Source organism: Varanus komodoensis, unplaced genomic scaffold (genome assembly GCF_004798865.1).
Source record: "Varanus komodoensis strain SLA01 unplaced genomic scaffold, ASM479886v1 scaffold67, whole genome shotgun sequence".
In the NCBI taxonomy this organism is placed as follows: Eukaryota; Metazoa; Chordata; class Lepidosauria; order Squamata; family Varanidae; genus Varanus; species Varanus komodoensis.
Genome location: NW_025336308.1, coordinates 2542210 through 2561720, shown reverse-complemented (window position 1 = coordinate 2561720; position 19511 = coordinate 2542210). Strand labels below are relative to the sequence as shown.

The window sequence follows — 19511 nt, the reverse complement described above, 5'->3', positions numbered from 1 at the left end:
TTTTCCTAACCCTAACCCTACCCTGGTGCACACCCCTAACCCTAATATAGGGGTAAAGTTCCATTGAAAAGAGGGAGATTTTGAAAAAGCCTTCCTTGAGTAGCTTTTTCTGCACAGCTCATCCTTTATGCCCCTTCTAAACACATTCCAACCATCAGAACCATGCCAGGACACCTCATTTTCCTAACCCTAACCCTACCCTGGTGCACACCCCTAACGCTAATATAGGGGTAAAGTTCTATTGAAAAGAGGGAGATTTTGAAAAAGCCTTCCTTGAGTAGCTTTTTCTGCACAGCTCATCCTTTCTGCCCCTTCTAAACACATTCCAACCATCAGAACCGTGCCAGGACACCTCATTTTCCTAACCCGAACCCTACCCTGGTGCACACCCCTAACGCTAATATAGGGGTAAAGTTCCATTGGAAAGAGGGTGATTTTGAAAAAGCCTTCCTTGAGTAAGTTTTTCTGCCCAGCTCATCCTTTCTGCCCCTTCTAAACACACTCCAACCATCAGAATCATGCCAGGACACTTGGTTTTCCCAACCCTAACCCTACCCTGGCGCACTCCCCTAACGCTAATATAGGGGTAAAGTTCCATTGAAAAGAGGGAGATTTTGAAAAAGCCTTCCTTGAGTAGCTTTTTCTGCCCAGCTCATCCTTTCTGCCCACTCTAAACGCATTCCAACCATCAGAACCATGCCAGGACACCTCGTTTTCCTAACCCTAACCCTACCCTGGTGAACACCCCTAACCCTAATATAGGGGTAAAGTTCCATTGAAAAGAGGGAGATTTTGAAAAAGGCTTCCTTGAGTAGTTTTTTCTGCCCAGCTCATCCTTTCTGCCCACTCTGAACACACTCCAACCATCAGAACCATGCCAGGACACCTCGTTTTCCTAACCCTAACCCTACCCTGGTGCACACCCCTAACCCCAATATAGGGGTAAAGTTCCATTGAAAAGAGGGAGATTTTGAAAAAGCCTTCCTTGAGTAGTTTTTTCTGCCCAGCTCATCCTTTCTGCCCCCTCTAAACACATTCCAACCATCAGAACGATGCCAGGACACCTCATTTTCCTAACCCTAACCCTACCCTGGTGCACACCCCTAACCCCAATATAGGGGTAAAGTTCCATTGAAAAGAGGGTGATTTTGAAAAAGCCTTCCTTGAGTAGCTTTTTCTGCTCAGCTCATCCTTTCTGCCCCTTCTAAACACATTCCAACCATCAGAATCATGCCAGGACACTTCGTTTTCCCAACCCTAACCCTACCCTGGCACAGAGCCCTAACCCTAATATAGGGGTCAATTTCCGCTGAAAAGAGGGAGAATTTGAAAAAGCCTTCCTTGAGCAGCTTTTTCTGCACAGCTCCTCCTTTCTGCCCCTTCTAAGCACACTGCAACCATCAACAAAGTGGCGCAACCCAGCGCTGTGAGCTGCTCTGGCCCCACGCCATTTCTGCACGTGTGGGGTGAGCGGGCTGCCCAATATCCAGGAAAGAGCACCTACCTTCTCCTGGTACTGCCGTCGGGAAGAATCCAGGGACTGGATGAGGGCCGTGGCGTGGCCGATGAACATGGCGTAGCAGGTGGCGCCCACGATCATGCTCAGCATGGTGAGCCACACGTCCGACATGCCCACGGGGGCTTGCTGCCCGTAGCCAATGCACAGCATGTGGCTCATGGCCTTGAACAGCGCATAGGAATACTGCTTCCCCCAGGAGTCGTTCTAAGGGGACAGACAGAGAGACAGGCTGGGTCACCGGGCGGACAGTGCTGGGCAGACCTTGGCGAGAGACCCGGGGGTGCCTTCCCTGAATCCTAGAATCCCAGCAGAGTTGGAAGGGGCCACGAAGGTCATCAAGTCCACCCCCTGCTGTTGCAGGACACCAAGTCACACCACCCCACTCAGGGGGCGGCCCCATTTCTCCTCGAACACCTCCAGTGTGGGGGAGCCCCCACTCCCCAGGCAGCGGGCCCCATCGCCGTGTTGCTCAGACAGTGAGGAAGCGTCTCCTGACGCGCAGCCTGAACCTGGCTTGGCGCGGCTTGAACAGATGCCCGCGTGCACGGTGCCGGTGCCAGCTGGGCCACGCCGGGAGTCGTGGGTCCTTCCTCCACGTAACCCTGCATAGGAGTGAGCTTCAAACGTGGACCGGTTGCCTCTCTGCCCAGAGCGACCTCTCCTTCCGCTCACATGCTGATGACGATGCTCACGAGGAAATGGCCCTGGCATGTGTGTGCGGATCACGCAGGCCCAAAAGCCTTTTCTGCTGCAGTGGAATAACGACGGACGGCTCTTCTGCCTCGCAAGGACAGCCCTCCGTCTGAAGGACTCCCCGCTGGATGAGCTGCCCGGCCAGGGGCCTTGACGCTGCCCACCCCCTTGCCCGGGGGACTCACGGGACACGCCCTCCCATCTTCCCCACGAGGGTGCGATGCATCCCATGCATCCTGAGGTTTCGGCAAGGGGCGGCATAGAAATGTTATAATAATAATAATAATAATAATAATAATAATAATAATAATAATGATAATGATGATGTCTCTTTCAGCGCCTGCAGTTATTTCTGAGCGCACCTCTGTATCTGTAGATCAGCACGTTCAAATATTAGGCAACCACCTAGTCCTTCCTTGGCAGCATCTTTCCTCTTTTTAGTCGACGGACTCCCTTGAACAAAGAGCCGAGCGATGCAGGCACCGAGTGCGGGACTCTCAGCGGGGCCCACAGCCCGGCAGGCGGCACAGGGAGGCCGAGGCTCGCGGCACCGCGTTTGATGCTCGGGGGCCCGTTCCCATCCACGCTTTCGGATAAAGTTGTCCTGTGCCACTCTCAGTCTTCCCCAGCCATTCTGGTAGGAAGGGAATCCCCCGGCCCCTTCAACACACACACACACACACAACTCTGGGTGCGCTTGCTGTCATTGCTTTCTTGCATGCGAGGCTTTGGCGATCTTTATTCTCCTTCCCAAATGAGGCACATGAATCATCCCGCCGGAGGGCCTCCATTTGTAGGGACTACAACTCCCAGCAGCCCCAGCCACGCACCATGAGTCCGGGCAGAACACAACAGTAGCAGGGCCTGCTCCCCCACCCCTTCCGCCAGCCCTCCTCTCTCCCCGGCCCCAGTGGAGATTTACGGGGCTGCTTCCCAGCCGCCGGCCTGCCATCCCATCATCCCCTGGCACCGGGCAGGTCAGGCGAGGTCCGGCCCCCCCGGAGGGGCTGCGCGCACCATTCAGGCAGGTCAGCAGGGAGACAAAGCCCCGGGTCGCGTTACGCTGCGAACGGCCTGTTCCGACAGGCACAATCGCTCCGATTCACCGGACGCACTCCGACAAAAGGCGCGCGCGCGCGCGCGCACACACACACACACACACACACACAGCCGCAGAGCACCACAAAGAGGCGGCTCTCCCGAGGCGCCAACCTGTCTGGGCTCACCTTGCCAACAGCGCGTGGGGTGGGGGTGGGGGGCTGGGGCTGGGGTGGGGGGGAGCCCGGCGCGCTCCCCATCGCCTCCGAGGTGCCGCGGCGCAACTGGACGGGTCCCCTCCGAGTGCGGTGGAAGACCCGGGGGCACGGACGAGGCCCCTCCGAGGCAAAGGCCCCCCGTGGCGCGTGGACCCCACAGGTGTCAGGCCCTTGTGGGGCTGGAGATGCCCGGCAGAGGGCTCTCCCTCTCCTCCCCAGCAGACCCCCCCCCCCCCCGCTTGCTTTCTGAAAAGAGGGCGAACACGCTCAAGGCAGAGGCCAAGCCAGGGCAGGGCTGTGGGGCAGCGGCTCCAGGCCCTCTCCAGTCGCAGGGCGGCCAAGTTCCCCGACCCCCTGCTGCACTAATTGAGACCAGGGGGGCTTTCTGTAACTCCGTCCCCCGAAATGCATCGCATCAGCTTCTTTGCAAGTCTACTTTGCAAGCCTGCCAACGCCCGGAGCTCACCCTGTCGTCGAGCCAGGCTGCTCAAGCACGCTCAGGAAGCGCGGAGGAGCCGCCCCCAGACCGCAGTGCGCGCCTTTCTGGAGCCCAGACGAGAACCCCAGGCGAGGGGTGGTGAAAACCCCCGTGCGCGCAAGACGCCCTCTGCACCCGAACCCGGCCTGCCCTGCGCCCTCTTCGGCGCTGGCTCCATGCAGCTGAGCCAGTGTCTAGATGGCCTCCGGGTGGCCCAGCCTCAGCGCTGGGGGCCATTCCGCTTTCCCGTTTCCCTATAATTAAGCCCAGCCACGTACCTATCTGTCCACCAGGGACACAGAGCCAAGACAGTGGAACCCAGACCCCCAAGCTGGACACATGTACTTATGGGAGCTTGGGGTTAACCGGGAGTGGGGGCGTGAGCTCAGCTTTATTCCTGCTTTGAAAGGGCTTCTATTTAAACCTGCCTATGTGGTGGGACCAAGGGTTCCCACCACATGGACCCTACTGGACCCTGCCTACCTCACTGGACCCTGCCTACCTCACAGGGCTGTTGTTCGGATAAAATGGAGAGGAGGGGCTTGCAAGAGGAGGGAAGGTGGGATACTAAGGGTGATGGAGACGATGGCCAAGAGGTTGCCCTCAGCTGCCTCCTGGGGAAGGGCCCCCCCGGCACGGGGGGCACGTGGGGGTCCCCACAGGCCGAGCTTCCCTCCGCCCACCTCTGACAGCTGTGCAGGCTTGCCGGAAGGCTTCCGACTATCAGGCAAAAGCACGAAGCTAAGTCTGTTCACTAACCCTGGAACCAAACACCTATCATCCTGCTTCCTCGACTGGCTGTCGGGCAGCAGACCTCATCAACCCCTTTCATCCTCACGTCAGCCCTGCAAGGTAGGCAGGGTGCAAGCCAAGTCACCCAGCGCCCTTTGTGGCTGGGAGGGGATTTAAAACCAGGTCTTCCCAGTTTAAGTATAGAACTCTAACCACTACCACACACTGCCATGCAAAGGCCTGCGGCATCCGTGGCAAATGCTCCTGCTTGCTGTTCCCCCATCCATGCGGTGTGCAGCGTCCACGCTGGAGATGCGGAGAGCGGATGGCACTTCAAAAATAGATCCCTATTTTAATGAACAGACTGTTCCAGCAGGCGGTTGTCACATCTGCAGCCCTGTTTTTACGTAGGAGAGGTGGCGGGCGCGTGTTGGCTCGCTGCCAAGGCAACCGGTCCCCGGCGTGTCTGCACGGAGCCTGGCCTGCGCTTCGGAGACACGCGGGCCGGCCGGCCACCTCGACGTGGCCCCCGAAGGGGACACCCACCCCCGAACACGAGGGCAAGGGGGAGACATTTGCAGAGGCCGATGCGCGGAGAGGGGTGGGCATTAAGGAGCAGCGGCTGGCGTTTAGACGGACATAGGACCCCTCTCACCACACGGGGGAAGGCCGTGGCCAGTGACCGCGGGGATGAGAGGAAGGCCGCGACCTCTTGCAGCTGACGCCAGAGTGCAGGACACGGAGCGACCAAGTCGAGCGGAGGCAGCCCAGAGTCAGGCTGGGCATCAGGAGAAGCTTCCTCACTGCCAGAGCAATACGGCAGAGGCACCAGCTGCCCAGAGGGGTGGGGGGCTCCCCCACCCTGGAGGCATTCGAGGCGAAAGTGGACGGCCACCTGAGTGGGGTGGTGTGACGTGGTGTCCTGCAACAGCAGGGGGTGGACTGGATGGCCTCCATGGCCCCTTCCGACTCGACTCTTCTGGGATTCTATGAGAGCTAGTGCTGGTCCATGGTTTCCCAATATGGTGCCCTTCAGATGCTTCGGACCAACTCCAAACACCCCAGCCAGTGTGGTCCGAGAGAATGGGATCGTGGTCCAAAACACCAGCCGGGCACCATAGTCACAAAGACGGGTGCAGCGGAGACTAGACGGAAGCAGCAGATCAAAGGTCCCAGGGCCCATCATCCTGGGCTGAGCCACTCCTTCGCTCCGCAAGCCCAGCTCCCAGTCCCTGCCCTAGCAGGGGTCTGCAGCCCCTGGAGGCCGCCCACCGTTCCTCAAACTGGTCATTCTACCAGCCATCACGAACACGGTTCTTCGGAAGAAACACGTGTGGCTCTCTTCTCCGTCGTCAGCCCACCAGCGAGAGATCTGGGCTCAGCCTGTTTCTGAGCAGTGACGCGCTGCATTTAAAACCCAGTTTTCTCCCACGGTGGAACTCAAAGTGGCGCAGAGAGCAAGGTGGTTCCCCTGTCGGGACACTGGCCAGACTCCGGCACGGCTCCGTCCCCAGAGACACGCATCTTAGCTTGGTAAGAAAGCTCCATGCCAGATTTAAATCTAACCCAGCGGGCAGCAATTTAGGAGCTGGACCTAACAGGGAGCGATCCAGCCCTCCTCAGCTTGGCACATCCAGGAGGTCTGGCCCGACTCATCCGGAGGACATTCGGCTGAGGAAGGCTGGCGAGCTGCAGCTCCTTGATTCTTCCAAATCTTCAGCGCTGTTCTGCGACTCGCAAATGCCCCCGGAGCCGCCGTGCACGCTGGCAGGCCTGCAACATGCCGGATGCCCAGCCGGGCCACGCATGCAGACTCCACGCACAGGCTCCGGGGAAGATCTGGGGACGAGAGGGGGGCCGTCACCCCGCTCCGCCCCCGTCCCACAAGCCCATTTCTGCACTCGGCCGTGCCCACCTCCGGACGTCATTCGGCTGCCCCGGGTGACCCCCCCACCTCCAGGGGCTCCTTGGTGCTGCAGCAGAGACCTTGGCGGGACAGGCTGGAAGACCAGCAGACCACCGCGTGGAAATCGACCTGCTGCGGCCCCCCCTCTCCCCTTCGCCTCCGTGACTCTCGCCATGTGCCGAGCCTGCAAACAGGCTTCCCCTCCCCCAGCACTTCAACGTGGAAGGTATTTTTAGGCTGTGATCATGCCCGGATCTAGTCCGCTCTGTTTTTGGAGGGTACAAATTTAGAGTCACCCTCTGTGTGTTTGTGTGTGCGTGTGACCAATGCCTTGAACACCTGGATGCTTAGTGCCTTTCTTTATTCATAGTTTGTTCTTGTTATTCTGATGCTCTATGCATACATGAGCATTCGTTTATTTAAATCTCACCTTTCTCCTTATTCCCAGTGCTCTTAAACCGTGCATGGGGCAGGTTTCTGGACGGGCGATGTGAGCAAACTCTAGGAAGGTGGGCTTCACCTGCCACCTGCCTAGCCTGTACTTTCATCGGGTTTGGACACAGGATGGCACCTGAGGCTGGGTTTGGTCAGCCGGTGCTCCTGCTTGCAGAATCCACGAGAACCCAGAACCGAGGAGAAGATGCTCCTGTCCCAGCCAGAGGAATTAGGACTACTGTGTGCTCAGATTCTGGTGACAGGCCTGGCCTTGTGTTTTGACCTTCTTGCACCCTTCCACTGCTAGAAAGCGCTCTGTGTCGGTGGCTGAGTGGCCTGGGACCACCATGGAGGCGAGGGTGGCCTCTGCTGGAGGTGCAAGGACCAGCATGTCAGAACAGCGTCCACCAAGGACCTTCACTCCCGCACGGACCGACTGCCATGGATCTCCTGATCTCTTCCTCCTCTCCACCGCCAGATCCTGCGTGTTCCCCTGCCTCTTGCTCTGGCCCCCCAGGCTGAAGAGCGAGAGCAGGTGGCCCTGAGGGTGGAAGGGGCCCACGGCAAGAGGGGCCTCAGCCCCCCGAGGCCAGCCGGGCGCTGGGCTGCCAGCACTGCGTCCATCTGCCATGGAAGCAACGGGCATCCCTTGGTGGAGACGCAGAGGCAACCCTGGCAGAAAAATGGGACGGGGGTCAGGCCAGGCCTGGGTCCCCGCCAGAGGTCGTCCTCCCCCGTCCTCTCCTTTCTGCCTTCCGGTCAGGTTGACGGGGCCTGCCGGGGGCTGTGGTGTCAAAGATCTGGCGGGGAGCCCCCCCCCCCCGGGAAAAGGCATGTCAGCACTTTGCAGCCGGGGGGGGGGGGCTCGTGACTTACCACCATGCGGTTCAGGGAGACCCAGCAGTCCTCGGGGAAGTCCTGCAGCATGGGCACGAGGAACTGGAGGCAGCCGTCCCAGTGGCACAGGAGCAGCATCATCCCGATCAGGTTCACGATCCGCACCACGGCGCTCGCCAGGTCGTAGGTCATGTGGAAGATCTGGAAGGCAACGCAGGGGAAACGGGTGACCACGCAGCTCGGGTGTTCAGACACACCAAAGCGTTTCGCTGAAAAATAAGGCGATGCGACTCAGCAGCAGGGATGCATGGCCAGCATTTGCGACCGTCGCAACGTCCCGAATCCCAAGCTCAGAATTCCAAAGGCAGCCTGAGAAACAAAAGTCCAGAGCCCCGCCACAGTCGAACGGGGAGACAAACCAGGACAATCTCAGGGGCTTGGCTAAAGGAGAACGGGAAGAAAGCCAAACTTGCACCGGTGGGGAGGGAATTCCGCAAACGAGGGGCCACTCTGAGAAGGCCCTGCATCAGGTGCCTGTCCACCCAGCTGCTGCGAACCCCCGAGAAGGGAGAACAGCCAGCAGCCCAGTGCGGCCATCCAGGTAACATGCGGAGCGTTGCACAGGACGCTTGAGCCCAGACTTCAGCCCCATGGCATCGTGGGTGGCACTTCTCTGTGTAGTCCTTGCTAACTCTGCACCTCTTCGTGTAAGTTGGCATGTGCCCTTTGATGCAAGTTGGCCTCCTCTTTCCTAGGTGAGGCATTGCCTCTCATTTAGTAAGTGTCGCTCTGTTCCCAACCCACCAAATCTACAGGAAGCAGGAAGCCCAATCGCTGAAATCCACAAATCCATTCACTTCGACTTAGAAGCTCCCAGTCCGTGTGTGATTGACAAGAGAGATGTCAACCGCAGGAAAGCAACGGGGAACGGCCGACAAGCCCTGGAGCCGGCGAGGGACCCAGCCTTACAGTGATCAAGAAGACCACTCGTGCGGGTTAGCCTTTTAATAAATTCCTGTTCCCAGCTCTTGGGGTGCTGGGTGCCGAATGTGGAGTCTGGCCTGGGATCCGGGACCAGGGAGGGGCTGAGCGGACACTATAGCCCAGCTGGCCATGGGGCGGGTGTCCGCTGCACTCATCCAGCACTGCTGAGTTGGGGGAAATCTTAGGACAGCTCTCACAGCATCACGAAGGACATCTCTCCCACGAGCTCTCCTGTCCATGTTCCGTAAATTGACACCTCGCTGGTCTTCTCATCTACTCATTGACCGAACTGGGTATTTTTAAGGACTTCTGAGTGTCTTGTTTCACTGTTGCAAATGCAACGCACAGAGCTTTCCACCAATCCCCCTTCCCCCAGGGACGCACGGTGCCGAAAAAGCCGCCCCGCTCTCAGAGTCCCCGGCCTGCACTCGGAGGAATCCGAGCTGGTCCGACTTGGCACAGGTCCCTCCGGCGCCCCTGCCCGGCAGCCCTTCCAATGGAGAAGCGCCCTCTGTCAAGCCACTCGCCCTGTTCCAGGTCTGCCCCTGGACCGCCAAACCAGCGAAGCGAGGCACGTTCACTTCCCCTGACACTTCCAAGTCCATGAACAGGCTTTGCTTTTAGAGTAGCAAAATGCCTGGCTCAAAAGGAAGATCAGTGGCAGATGGGCCTGACTTCCCCCCGAAGTGGCAATGCTCCAGCCGGGCCAGGCGCTCCGTCTAGCTGCGGCCCACGGAAGGGATGCTCCTCCCGCCTTTTAATGAACGCGACTGCATACAGGGCAAGGAGAAGGACCAGCAGAGGCCGCAGGCCCAGTGCAGATGCTCCTGGGAGCCACGGGCTTCCTGCCGAGGAGACACGCTCACTGCCCCCTCCCCACTGAGGCCCGCCTGGCGCCGGCCTCGCCCCCTGTGGCCCTCCGCCCCGAGAGCCCTGCGGGGATATTTGAAGGACTGAGGGGACTGGCCCCTTCCAGGGATGCTTCTGCTGACAAGCCTCCTGCATATCATGTTTGCCTTGTCAGCCTTTATTCTTACATTTTTGCGATTTGGAAATTTTCACGGAACGTTATCGTCTGCTCGCTTGAAGGGCGCAGAGCGCGCTGGCCAGAACAGGGGCGGTCCAGAAATGAAGCAAAGGCGGCTCCACTTGCTGCTCTGAGGCCTGACGCCCTTTGCGGGTTCAAGGATCAAGGTTTCCAGGGCTAACGGTTCATCGACTTGTGGCCAGGTGGCCGTGCTCTTTGCCCGGTGTGCAGGGTTCACCCGTCTGTATCCATGCATTCTTTCTTCCATCCTCCCCCAAGGAACTCGAGTCCTTAATTCATCGTGGAGGAAGTGACAGAGAGAGGCAGAACTTTTGAGGGGCTGGAAAAGGGTGCACATCTCTCCCTTCCAGACGTTCAATGATTCTGGGGTAGGACTCGTGAACAGGCCCAGTTAGAGGGAGGGGGGTCAGGCCAGTCCCGCTGAGATCAAACCTCACAAGAGCCCCGTGAGAGCAGTTGGGACGAGAGAGAAAAGGCCACCCAAGGTGGCCTGGGGGGCATCGGCGCTGAGGGGGCGGTCCTCTCCTGAGCCTCCTCTATCCCAACTGCAGCACTCTCCAGCCCGGTGGCAGCCCCACCTAGTGGGTGAAGCTGGCTGCAGCCTCCAAGAGCCATCAAATCGTGCCAGAACCCCTTGGCCGTGCTCTGGCACAGCGGAAGGGCAGGGAGAGGCGACGGAGGAGACATCCAGGGCACGGCCCTGTCGCATCCTCTCGATGCTGACATGGCAGCTGGTGTTTCCCGGCAGCAAGCAGCAGCGGATGGCGGGTGCCTCGCAGGCAGGCAGGCAGGCAGGCAGGCAGGCTGGCTGGCTGGCTGGCTCAGTGGCAGGGAGGAGCTGGTGCGCGCGGAGGGTTGTATTGGAATGCGGCTGAGCTGTTTACATAGACACCCCAGCTGGTTCCGAATCGCGTGCCAGGCGACCGCGTGGCTAAATGCACTGGTGCCATCCACGAGGAACTGCCTGCCTGCAAGAGGGCAAAGCAGAGGCGGCTCTGGACCACCCTTCCTGCAGCACCGTCCTCGTCCTCGACAGGCCAGAGCTGGAAGCCCCTCAGGCCATCCTCTCGGCGGGGGGGGGGGGAGGCTGCTTGGAGGAAGAGCTGCACCGGAGCCGCTCCTCCTCGAGGGCAGGCTCGCCCTGAAGCCCAGCTAAGTGCCGCTTTTGTGGAATGAGAACCACACTCCCCGCCGGGCACACAAGTGCTCAGACCAGGGCTGGGAGGAAATTACGAGGGCCGCTTCCCAGCTGGGACTAAATGTAGCCTGGAGAGACATTAAAATGATCGATTACAAATTTATGGCTTGCCACAAAGCTTCTTTGGGATAAATACTGCAAGAACGTTGTATCCTTGTCAAGCCAGGAACAGTTGATTAAGTGTCTGAATATTACAAAAGTGGATTGGTTAATGGCACATGCACATAGAAACATGGGAAAGGAGCATTTATATCGTAGATCAATGGGAAAGCTTTATTTTCCCATATGTAAATGTGGTTTATATAGTAGATCAATGGGAAAGCTTTATTTTTATTGCAATAGACACTGCGGTCATATAAATATTGACAGAACACCCGTCTTGATATAATTAGTAGTGAATACTTGGAACAATCTTTTTCTGTTTATTATATGTATATCCCGCTTTTTCTTTTTGCCTGGTCACAAGGTAACTTTCATGAGCCTTCCTCTCACAAGAGACCTGCACGATGGGTTCGACCGAGCATCTGTGACTGGCCCAAAGCCACGCTCAGCCCTACAGGTGAGAGAGGTTTGCAGTGGGTTTTGTGTTTACAGTGAGTTCCATACGTTTTTAAAAATAGCAGAGGGGAAAGGAAGAGGTGCAACCTTTCCCACAGGTGCCATGAACACGAACACGGAAATAAGGGGGCGCCACTAGCGCAATCGAGCAGTGTGGGCAATCCACCCAATGGAAGCGGCTGCTGGCGCTGTCCGTGGTGCTGGACGCCACCCCCGGCGGGGCTCCATCTTGGGTGCGGGACGCCTTCACCCACCAAGGAGCAGACCCGAGAGCCATGTCCATGCAAGGCCCGGGCCTGGGCAGCCTGACCTGCTCTTATGATCGGCAGTGCCGGATCCCACGGGCGCGGAGGGGTGGGCATTTGGCCCAGGTCTTTCTGGAGCATTTCTCAAGCATTTTTTGGGGTAAGAGCTTGTCTGAGAGTTCCCTCAAAGGTACAAATGCATTCATGAGCAAGACAGGAAGACCTTGAGAGGGGATGGCATCCGGAGCAGGAGAGAGCATTGCTGGCAGATCTGGCCACCTTGCGCTCCTCAGAGTAAGCCTCGCGGAGGTCAGTCCTCAGGACTGAGTGCCAAGCAAGGAGAGAACGGGAGGGAAACATTAACCCCGCGCCCAGCGTGGGACACGAGAGCCCCGGCTTGCTTCCGCGGGGCGTGTGGCGCACCGGCGCCGTGGCAGCCGTTCCCCACTTCTGCTCGGCTCCTGCCGGCTGGTGTGGGCAGCTCCGGGCGGTGCTCGGCCTCGATCGCCCCTTCATCAATGTGGTTTGGCTCTTTCCCCATGGTGGCTGCACCAGCCCGTCAACGAGAGCCTGCAAATTATGACTGATGAAACCCTCCGTTTCTTTCCTGATCTTGATTTATTGTTCCACACGCTCTTCTTTCCCCTCGCTTTATTTTATTAATGCTATTTTGAAACAAAATGAACTTCATGGCTTAAAAAAAGAAGCCACTGATGCCGCTTGCTCTAACAGTGAAATTTCTCTGATCAAGCCATTCAGGCACCAAACAAGCCCCAGGCAGGACCGGGGCAGCGCTTTGCCATGTCTGGCCTGGAGGTGTTTTATACGTGGAATCATCTTAATAAAAACAGACTGTTTGTGACCGCCCCCATCCCCACTGTGGTGCACCCACATTTCCCTAAAAGGCCTGGGGACTCCAGAGAGAAGGGAATGGCCACCCCACAATTTTCCAACAACACCAGTTTTGCAAGGTGTGTATGTAGCAAAGGCGAAAGAAGGGTACAGCGAAAACGAGAACTGACCTAGACAGACGGAGAGGCCGATTAGTATTCAAGTCTCTCTCTCTCTGTGTGTGTAGTGGATCCCATTTCATTTGATGCATGAATAGCCAAACAAAAGATTTTACAGAATTCCTTGGTGTTAATAAAAATGTTTTTGACATATCCTTCCTCCAAGTTATAATTAGGTGGCATTAATTAGAACCCCAGCTAAACAGGCAGACTAAATACATGCTGAGTCGTTTGAGAATCTCCATATTTGTTTATCTTTTTTTCCCCCCAAAATGGAACCAGAAATAAGGATTCATTTGAAGTGACAAGCACGCTCTCTAATCCATTTGCAGATGTGCAGCACAATATTATGCAAACTGAAGGATGGAGAGCTGAGCTGGGCTGAGAATCCTCTTTCTTTCCAGAGCCCGGGTGTCTGTTGGTTTTCATTCTTAAAAAACGCAGTGCTGCTCAGAATTGTTCCAGAAGGAAAACCGATGTATTTCTGGAGGCAACACTAAGAATACTCTGCGACTCAGCGGCCTTCGGATCAAGGACAGCATTTGTGTGTGTTTGAGAGACCAGTGGAAGCTCTTTTTCAGCCACTGTTATGACATAATCATCTGCCCATGCTGAACTATGGCTTCATAATACATTTCTGCTGATTATTTACTATCATTTCTGGAACTATTTTTAATACTGAAAGCTATTATACCTTTAATATTGATAATATTATTTCGGCATTAAACTATTAATATTAATGGTGTTTGACAGCCATAATACCATTTCAATATTAAAGGAGAGAAAGAGAAAAAGCTGCTTCGTTCAGCGGACTTGTGTCCAAACACGGACTGGGCTGGGCATGGGATCAGAGGCAGCGCCAGAGGCTGGGCGATGAGGGCTGGACCTGCGTCTTTCACATGGAGCCGGAATCCCTGTAGGGCACAAGTCCTGGGCCCCAAGGAGCTGTGGGACCCTGGACGAACTGCCCTCTTGCCCACAGGCACTTCCCCTCTTGCATGTCAATCTTTCTGCCTGCAGGACTTGTCTTTCCCTGCCTGAAACCGAATGTCCGCCTCTCCACTGCCCTGTTTTACTAATAGGGTCGTCCTCAGGGGACACAGCTCTTCAAGGCACACGGAGAGACAGACGATGTAAATTAGCAATGGAATTTTGTGCCTTTTCTGGGGGGAGGCTCCTGTGCACCAAGGCCCCCGATCTACTACTTAATCCTACCTCTGGTGTGTATCTGCATAATGTGCAACACCCCCCCCCCCCTCCAAACATGGAAAGGAAAGAATGCACAGCAGGTGCTGCAGAAGGAAACCGTTCCGGAGTTCCAGAAAGTGGCCGGCGAGAGAATCCCCGGAATCCACTACTGTCAGTTCTACTCACAAGGGGACGCGGCGCCCAACTGTGACACACAGGAGGGCTCGCCCGGCCGGGAGGTGGCACCGGGACCAGCCAAGTCGCCAGGGCGCCAGCTCCGCACCTGCCCGTTGTAAGGTCGGGCAGGTCTTCCACGGATGTCTCCTATCAAATCGCAAGGACGGAACAGAGAGCCTTTCAGCAAAGCAGATGGAAGCGCTGCCTGGAGAAGGGCCCCGGGATCAGCTCCTGGCATCTTCAGTGAGAGGGATCATGTAGCCGGCGATGATTAACCTGAGAGTTTAAAGCGCTCCTGGCAGCTCGGCTGGGCAAGACCGGCCTGGACGCTTAATGGCCTGCGCAATAAGCTGCGCCTTCCATGGGATGATGCTGGTTCAGGGCAAGAAACCCCATGCCGGCTGCCCAGTCCTTCTGGGCCGCAGCTGCCATGGTTCCTCATCCCTGGCCGTGATGGCTGGCTGGCTCTTGCTCTTTTATGCTGATTCGCATTCAACATCCACAGCTGAAGCTCTCTGGGTGCTTTAAAAAACAATCCCAGCATCACCCACTCAAGTCACCCATCCAGATTCTAACCAGCCCTGAGCCTAACTAGCTTCTAAGATTGGGCATGATCAGGGACTTCAGGCTGGATGGGACATTGCTGTCCAACACGTTGGAAAGATACCGCATTTCCTACCTTGGTCTATTAGAATGGGAGGGGGGAATTTAAAAATAGCAGCCGGCAAAATTTCATGGCCATGCATGGAAAAGTGGCGCAGAGCCACCGTCAGGCACAAAAGGCAAACCAGGAGGAATTTGGGGGAATGTGTGTGGAAAACTCTGTACCCGAGGAGGAGGAGGAGTAGACGGAGACATGATGTTGCAAGAGCTGGCCTGCCCACGTATCCTCTCTTATCTGCTTTTCCCCGGTGTAGTTACAGGCCGAAGGCAGGTGGTTTTCCGCACAGCAGACGCTTTCCACTACAGCTCCCACAATCCACGACCACTGGCTGCAGTGAGTGCCGACGACAGGGCCCATAAGGCCCCCAGACTCAGTGGCATTTTGTTCGGTAAGTATGGTTCGTGTGAACGGCAAGTGGGGTGAAGAAGGCGAGAGGCCAGGGAGCTGCTTGGGCTACGAACTCCCATCCTCCTCGTTAGCCAGCGCGGCCAGTGGGGGGGGGGGGTCCAAGGCACCCGGCAGGCACGGGGTTGGCGCCCTTCTCGCGCTTTGCACAGCAGCCCCCTTTCGCCCCGGACCTTGCAGTGCAGCACACAACCCCTTTCATGCAAGGGCGAGACGTCGTAAAAAGGGGGACCCGCAGATCCTGAGCGAAAAGCATGAACGTCGCCTCCTCTCTGCAGGGGAAAGCATTGGCGCGTGCGCCCTGCCCTGCTCCCTCCGTCCCCCCGAGACCCTCCAGGGCGTCCCATTTCTGCAGGGCCTGGGGAAGTGTGATGCGGCTGCTTGCATCACGGGAGGCTCCCCGGCTTCCGCTCTCGCTTCGTGGGCGAGGCAGCTGCGGCCGACTGCGGAGGCGGGCACAGGCGTGTCCCCGAGCCACCCCTCCCAGGGCTCTGCCGTGCCAGGTGGCACTCCACCCCCCCCCCCGCCTTCTGCAGCCAAGAGAGGAGCCCTTATTGGCGGATTCCACAATTGCGCAACAGCTGCAACAAGCACTGTGAGAGCACCGGGGCCGGGGCCGTGGCGTGCCCTCCAGAAGCAATGCTGGGCCCACCCAGCGCAATAGGACAGGGGGAGAAGAGAGCAAGCGAGTGTCCTTGCAGGGACATCGATCACATCCTGCCCGACGGCCCAGACTCAGGCCAGGTCCGAAGCAGGAGGACGGCTGTGGCGGAGGCCGAGCCCACGGGGGCCAAGTGCCACGATGACTCGATGCGCAGGCCAGGCGGGGGGAGATCGACCCCCTCCCCTCCCCTCCCCTCCCCCCCCCTCCCCTCCGCAGCTGGCTTCGCGCCCCCTCTGGGCACGCCTGCGGCCTTCGCAGGGGCTGAGGGAGACACGGGCCTCCCCGCTGGATTCCCTGCGGCGGCACGGAGCGTGTGCAGAGGGCTGGCTCGGGTGCGCCGTCGAGAACCATCTGCTTTGCTCACGGTGGCGAGGTGAAGGCGGCCGGAAGTGGCTTGAGGAGACGGCCCAGCGCAGCGGCCCGCAATCTGGGAACGGCCCTGGGGTGGGGTTGCAGGGGCCGTCTCCGTGAGTATTTGCACGTCAGAACTGACCACTACGTGGCTGGTCCTTGGCCTGATCGGAGGCAAACCAGGCCGGGGCCAGGGAAGATTCTGAAACCCAGGAGAGCTTCTACCAGGAAGCATAAATTGGCCTCCCCAAACTGAGGTCCTCCAGATGTTTTGGACTTCCAAAGGTGAGGTCCAAAAACACCTGGAGGGCACCCGGTTGAGTGCATGAGACGGATCTGACTGGGGAGAAGGCTCTGGATGAAGATGACCCGAGAAATGTAGCTGCTGGCAGTCCTGATACACATGTCCTCTGACACATCTGTGCCTGGAGATTGGAGATAAGGGAAAAGCACTTTTGGATAAGGGTCTTCGGAGAGCAGCTCAGCAGCCTGGAGATCTGACAGTAGCTTTCCCTGAGAGGAGGAGAAAAGAGCAAGCGCCAGAGACGAACCCATTATGTTCCTGACACTTCTGGGGCAGAGTGCAAGATTTCTGAGCTACGTTAAGTGTGCGGTGGCTTCGTAGGAGTATTCCCCGCAGCACAACAACTTGGAGCCGCAGCGCGGTGGGATGGAACAAGGGTGGCAGATGTGGAAGCAATGGAGCACGAGCTGGGCTCCAGTCATTCTGCAAATATAGGAATGAGCCGCCAGTCAGCCAAACCGGGCCTCCAAAGCAGCTTAGAGGTAACACTCGCAAGCGTCCAACTTCTTTAAAAACACGACTTTGAAAACTACCCGAAAGCATTCAAACGGCACCACCAGCAGAGACAGTCAGCAGAAGAGAAGCCAGAGCGCATTGCAGGGTGAGGACGTTGAGGGTGCCACCCTAGGGCAGCCTGGGGTAGAAGGGAGGGAGCCGGGGATGCCTCCGAACGACGATTCCTTCCCTGTGGCTCCCCAGCGCGTGAATCGGGCAGTCCCAAGCGGTCAGGTGGATAAAAGGCAGGGCGCAAGGCACAGGAGGCAGCTGTCCGACACAAAGACGCCCCTCAGGGCAGAAGGCCTGCTCATCTGGTGTGGGGACCCCTGGACGGTGCCTCCATGAAGCCATCCGACGCATGTTGAAGAAAAAAACAAGACCTCTGGCTCCTCCCAGCAATGCATTTTAGGTTCTCATGATCGTTTGGGATTTTGAGCTCCATTTGAAGTGGAAAGAGAAGATGTGCATTAATAAGAGATGTTCAGTAAAACTGTCGCAGGGAACGCCGTGCTGGCTGGGGCAGGCGGAGCACGGTGGGACTTTTCACTGTCCCGGAGACGATGTTTTGCTCTCAAAACATGCATGGGATGCTAACATGCTACAAGGAAAGAAAAAAAGAATTCACACAGAACAAAAATGTGTTCACGGGCTGCTTAAGTGGGGCTTGCTGAACTTAATTTGGTGCAGAGTTCTGCACTCGGGGGGGTGATATTTTTATTTATTTATTTATTTATTTATTTATTTATTTATTAGCGTTATATCCTGTTTTTTTCTTGCAAAGAACTCAGAGTGACTTGCATCTTTTTCTTCCTTCTGCTCTCAGCCTTATCCCTACAACAACCACAACAACAACCCTGTGAGGTAGGCTGGGCTGAGAGTCTGTGGCTGGCCCAAAGTCATCCCATTGGCACCACAGCTAATCAAGGACTAGAACCCGGATCTCCTGAGGCCCAGTCCAGTGCTCTTAACCACTGCACCACACTGCCTCTCCACTTTCCACTTTCATATTGGAAAGTGCACAACTATTTGAAAACTCCCCGTAGCCAGTTCTCACGTGTTAGCCCATGCAAGAGAGGGAAAGAACGTCTTTGGATGGTGCTCATTGTCAGATCGGTCCTATTTTTGTTGGATTACATCTGTGCACAATTCCAGAAAATAAAAAATCTGAAAATCAGAGAATCCACTGTGCAGCTGCCACGCCACTGGATGGAATGAAAGAACAGACTGGGACGCAGTTTCTCCTCAAAACCGTCCCGGCGTTCTAGGCCGGTGTGCCCACAATCCCATCATGAGAAACAGGCTCTGCTTGCGAGAGACAAATTGAAAGCTTTAGCTCTGCTCCAGTCCAGAGCGTTGTAGCGTGGAAAGCGGCTACCCGGAGATCCATCCCGTCATACCAAACTACTCCATCCCGTCCTCTTTCCTCTCTTGCTTTCCGATTTCTTCCCTTCCAAAAGGGCAGTAAGCATTCCTTGCCCACTAAACGTGGGAACTCTTCACTGCACTGTTTTGGCATCCATCCTACTGGGGAGGGGGGTTCTCCTCTCTTTTTAAACCACGCTGTATTTCTACAGACCTTGGGCTTCCCCCAAACCTGCTGACATCCCGATCTTTCGTTTGGGGAGTTCTCTTCACTTGGACAATTGATTCTGCAAGTGGCATTTGGGTTTTTATGCAGCACAGTCAGAGCCCAGTCGTGTTTTGCCAGCATAAAGCCAAATCAGCCAGAATTTGGGCAATGCCAGCCAGAAAGGTTGTAATTAACTCCATTTGGGGCACTGAGAAAACAAGCTGGTGCGCACGCAGACCCTCCGAGCGCGAAGAAATGAACTGCTGAGTAGTTTTGCCATGCAAGCAGACCAGGCGCAGCTGCAGCTCCTGCCCCGGCCTGGAGACAGCCCCCCTCCTGCTCCAGGGGCCACTGGCGCTCCACGACCACCGGGGGGCTCCCTCGTGGCTTCCTGAGCCAGGGCTGTCACACCTACAGGGACCGGCGGGAGCTGCAGCAGCAGAAAGGGGCACGGGCCACCAGCCCCCCGCTTTTGGGGAAAACCTTTCAATGCTTTAAGGGGGTGAACCCTGAAAAAGGGAACCCCTCCACACACTAGTTCAATGAGGACTTTGCATGCCCAGCAGCGACAGAATCCGGAGCCGGCTGCGCGGAGGGCATGGAAGAGCAGGCGGGGGCTGGTTCGGGGGCACGGAATGGAATGCCTGGAAGTGGGCACAGCTGGCTGGGCGGCACCGGGCGTTCCACTCCGCCAGATGTGGCTGCAGCCCCGCTTTCTATGCTCTGACAGACACGCTGGAGCATGATGCTGCCTTCGTCTTGCATTTCCCTTCTTGCAGGCTGACTGCATC

At 57.0% G+C, this 19511-nt stretch overlaps 1 protein-coding gene across 1 annotated transcript in view; it reads right to left on the bottom strand.

Moving 5' to 3' along the window:
- HCN4 (hyperpolarization activated cyclic nucleotide gated potassium channel 4) overlaps nucleotides 1–19511 on the bottom strand; it is a 61171-nt gene that overhangs the window by 12404 nt on the left and 29256 nt on the right. Inside the window, exons 3-4 of the mRNA XM_044450574.1 lie at nucleotides 7896–8057; nucleotides 1505–1723 (exon numbers count right to left, since the gene is read on the bottom strand). Of these exons, the coding sequence (XP_044306509.1) occupies nucleotides 1505–1723; nucleotides 7896–8057 (381 nt within the window). The remainder of the gene's footprint in view (nucleotides 1–1504; nucleotides 1724–7895; nucleotides 8058–19511) is intronic.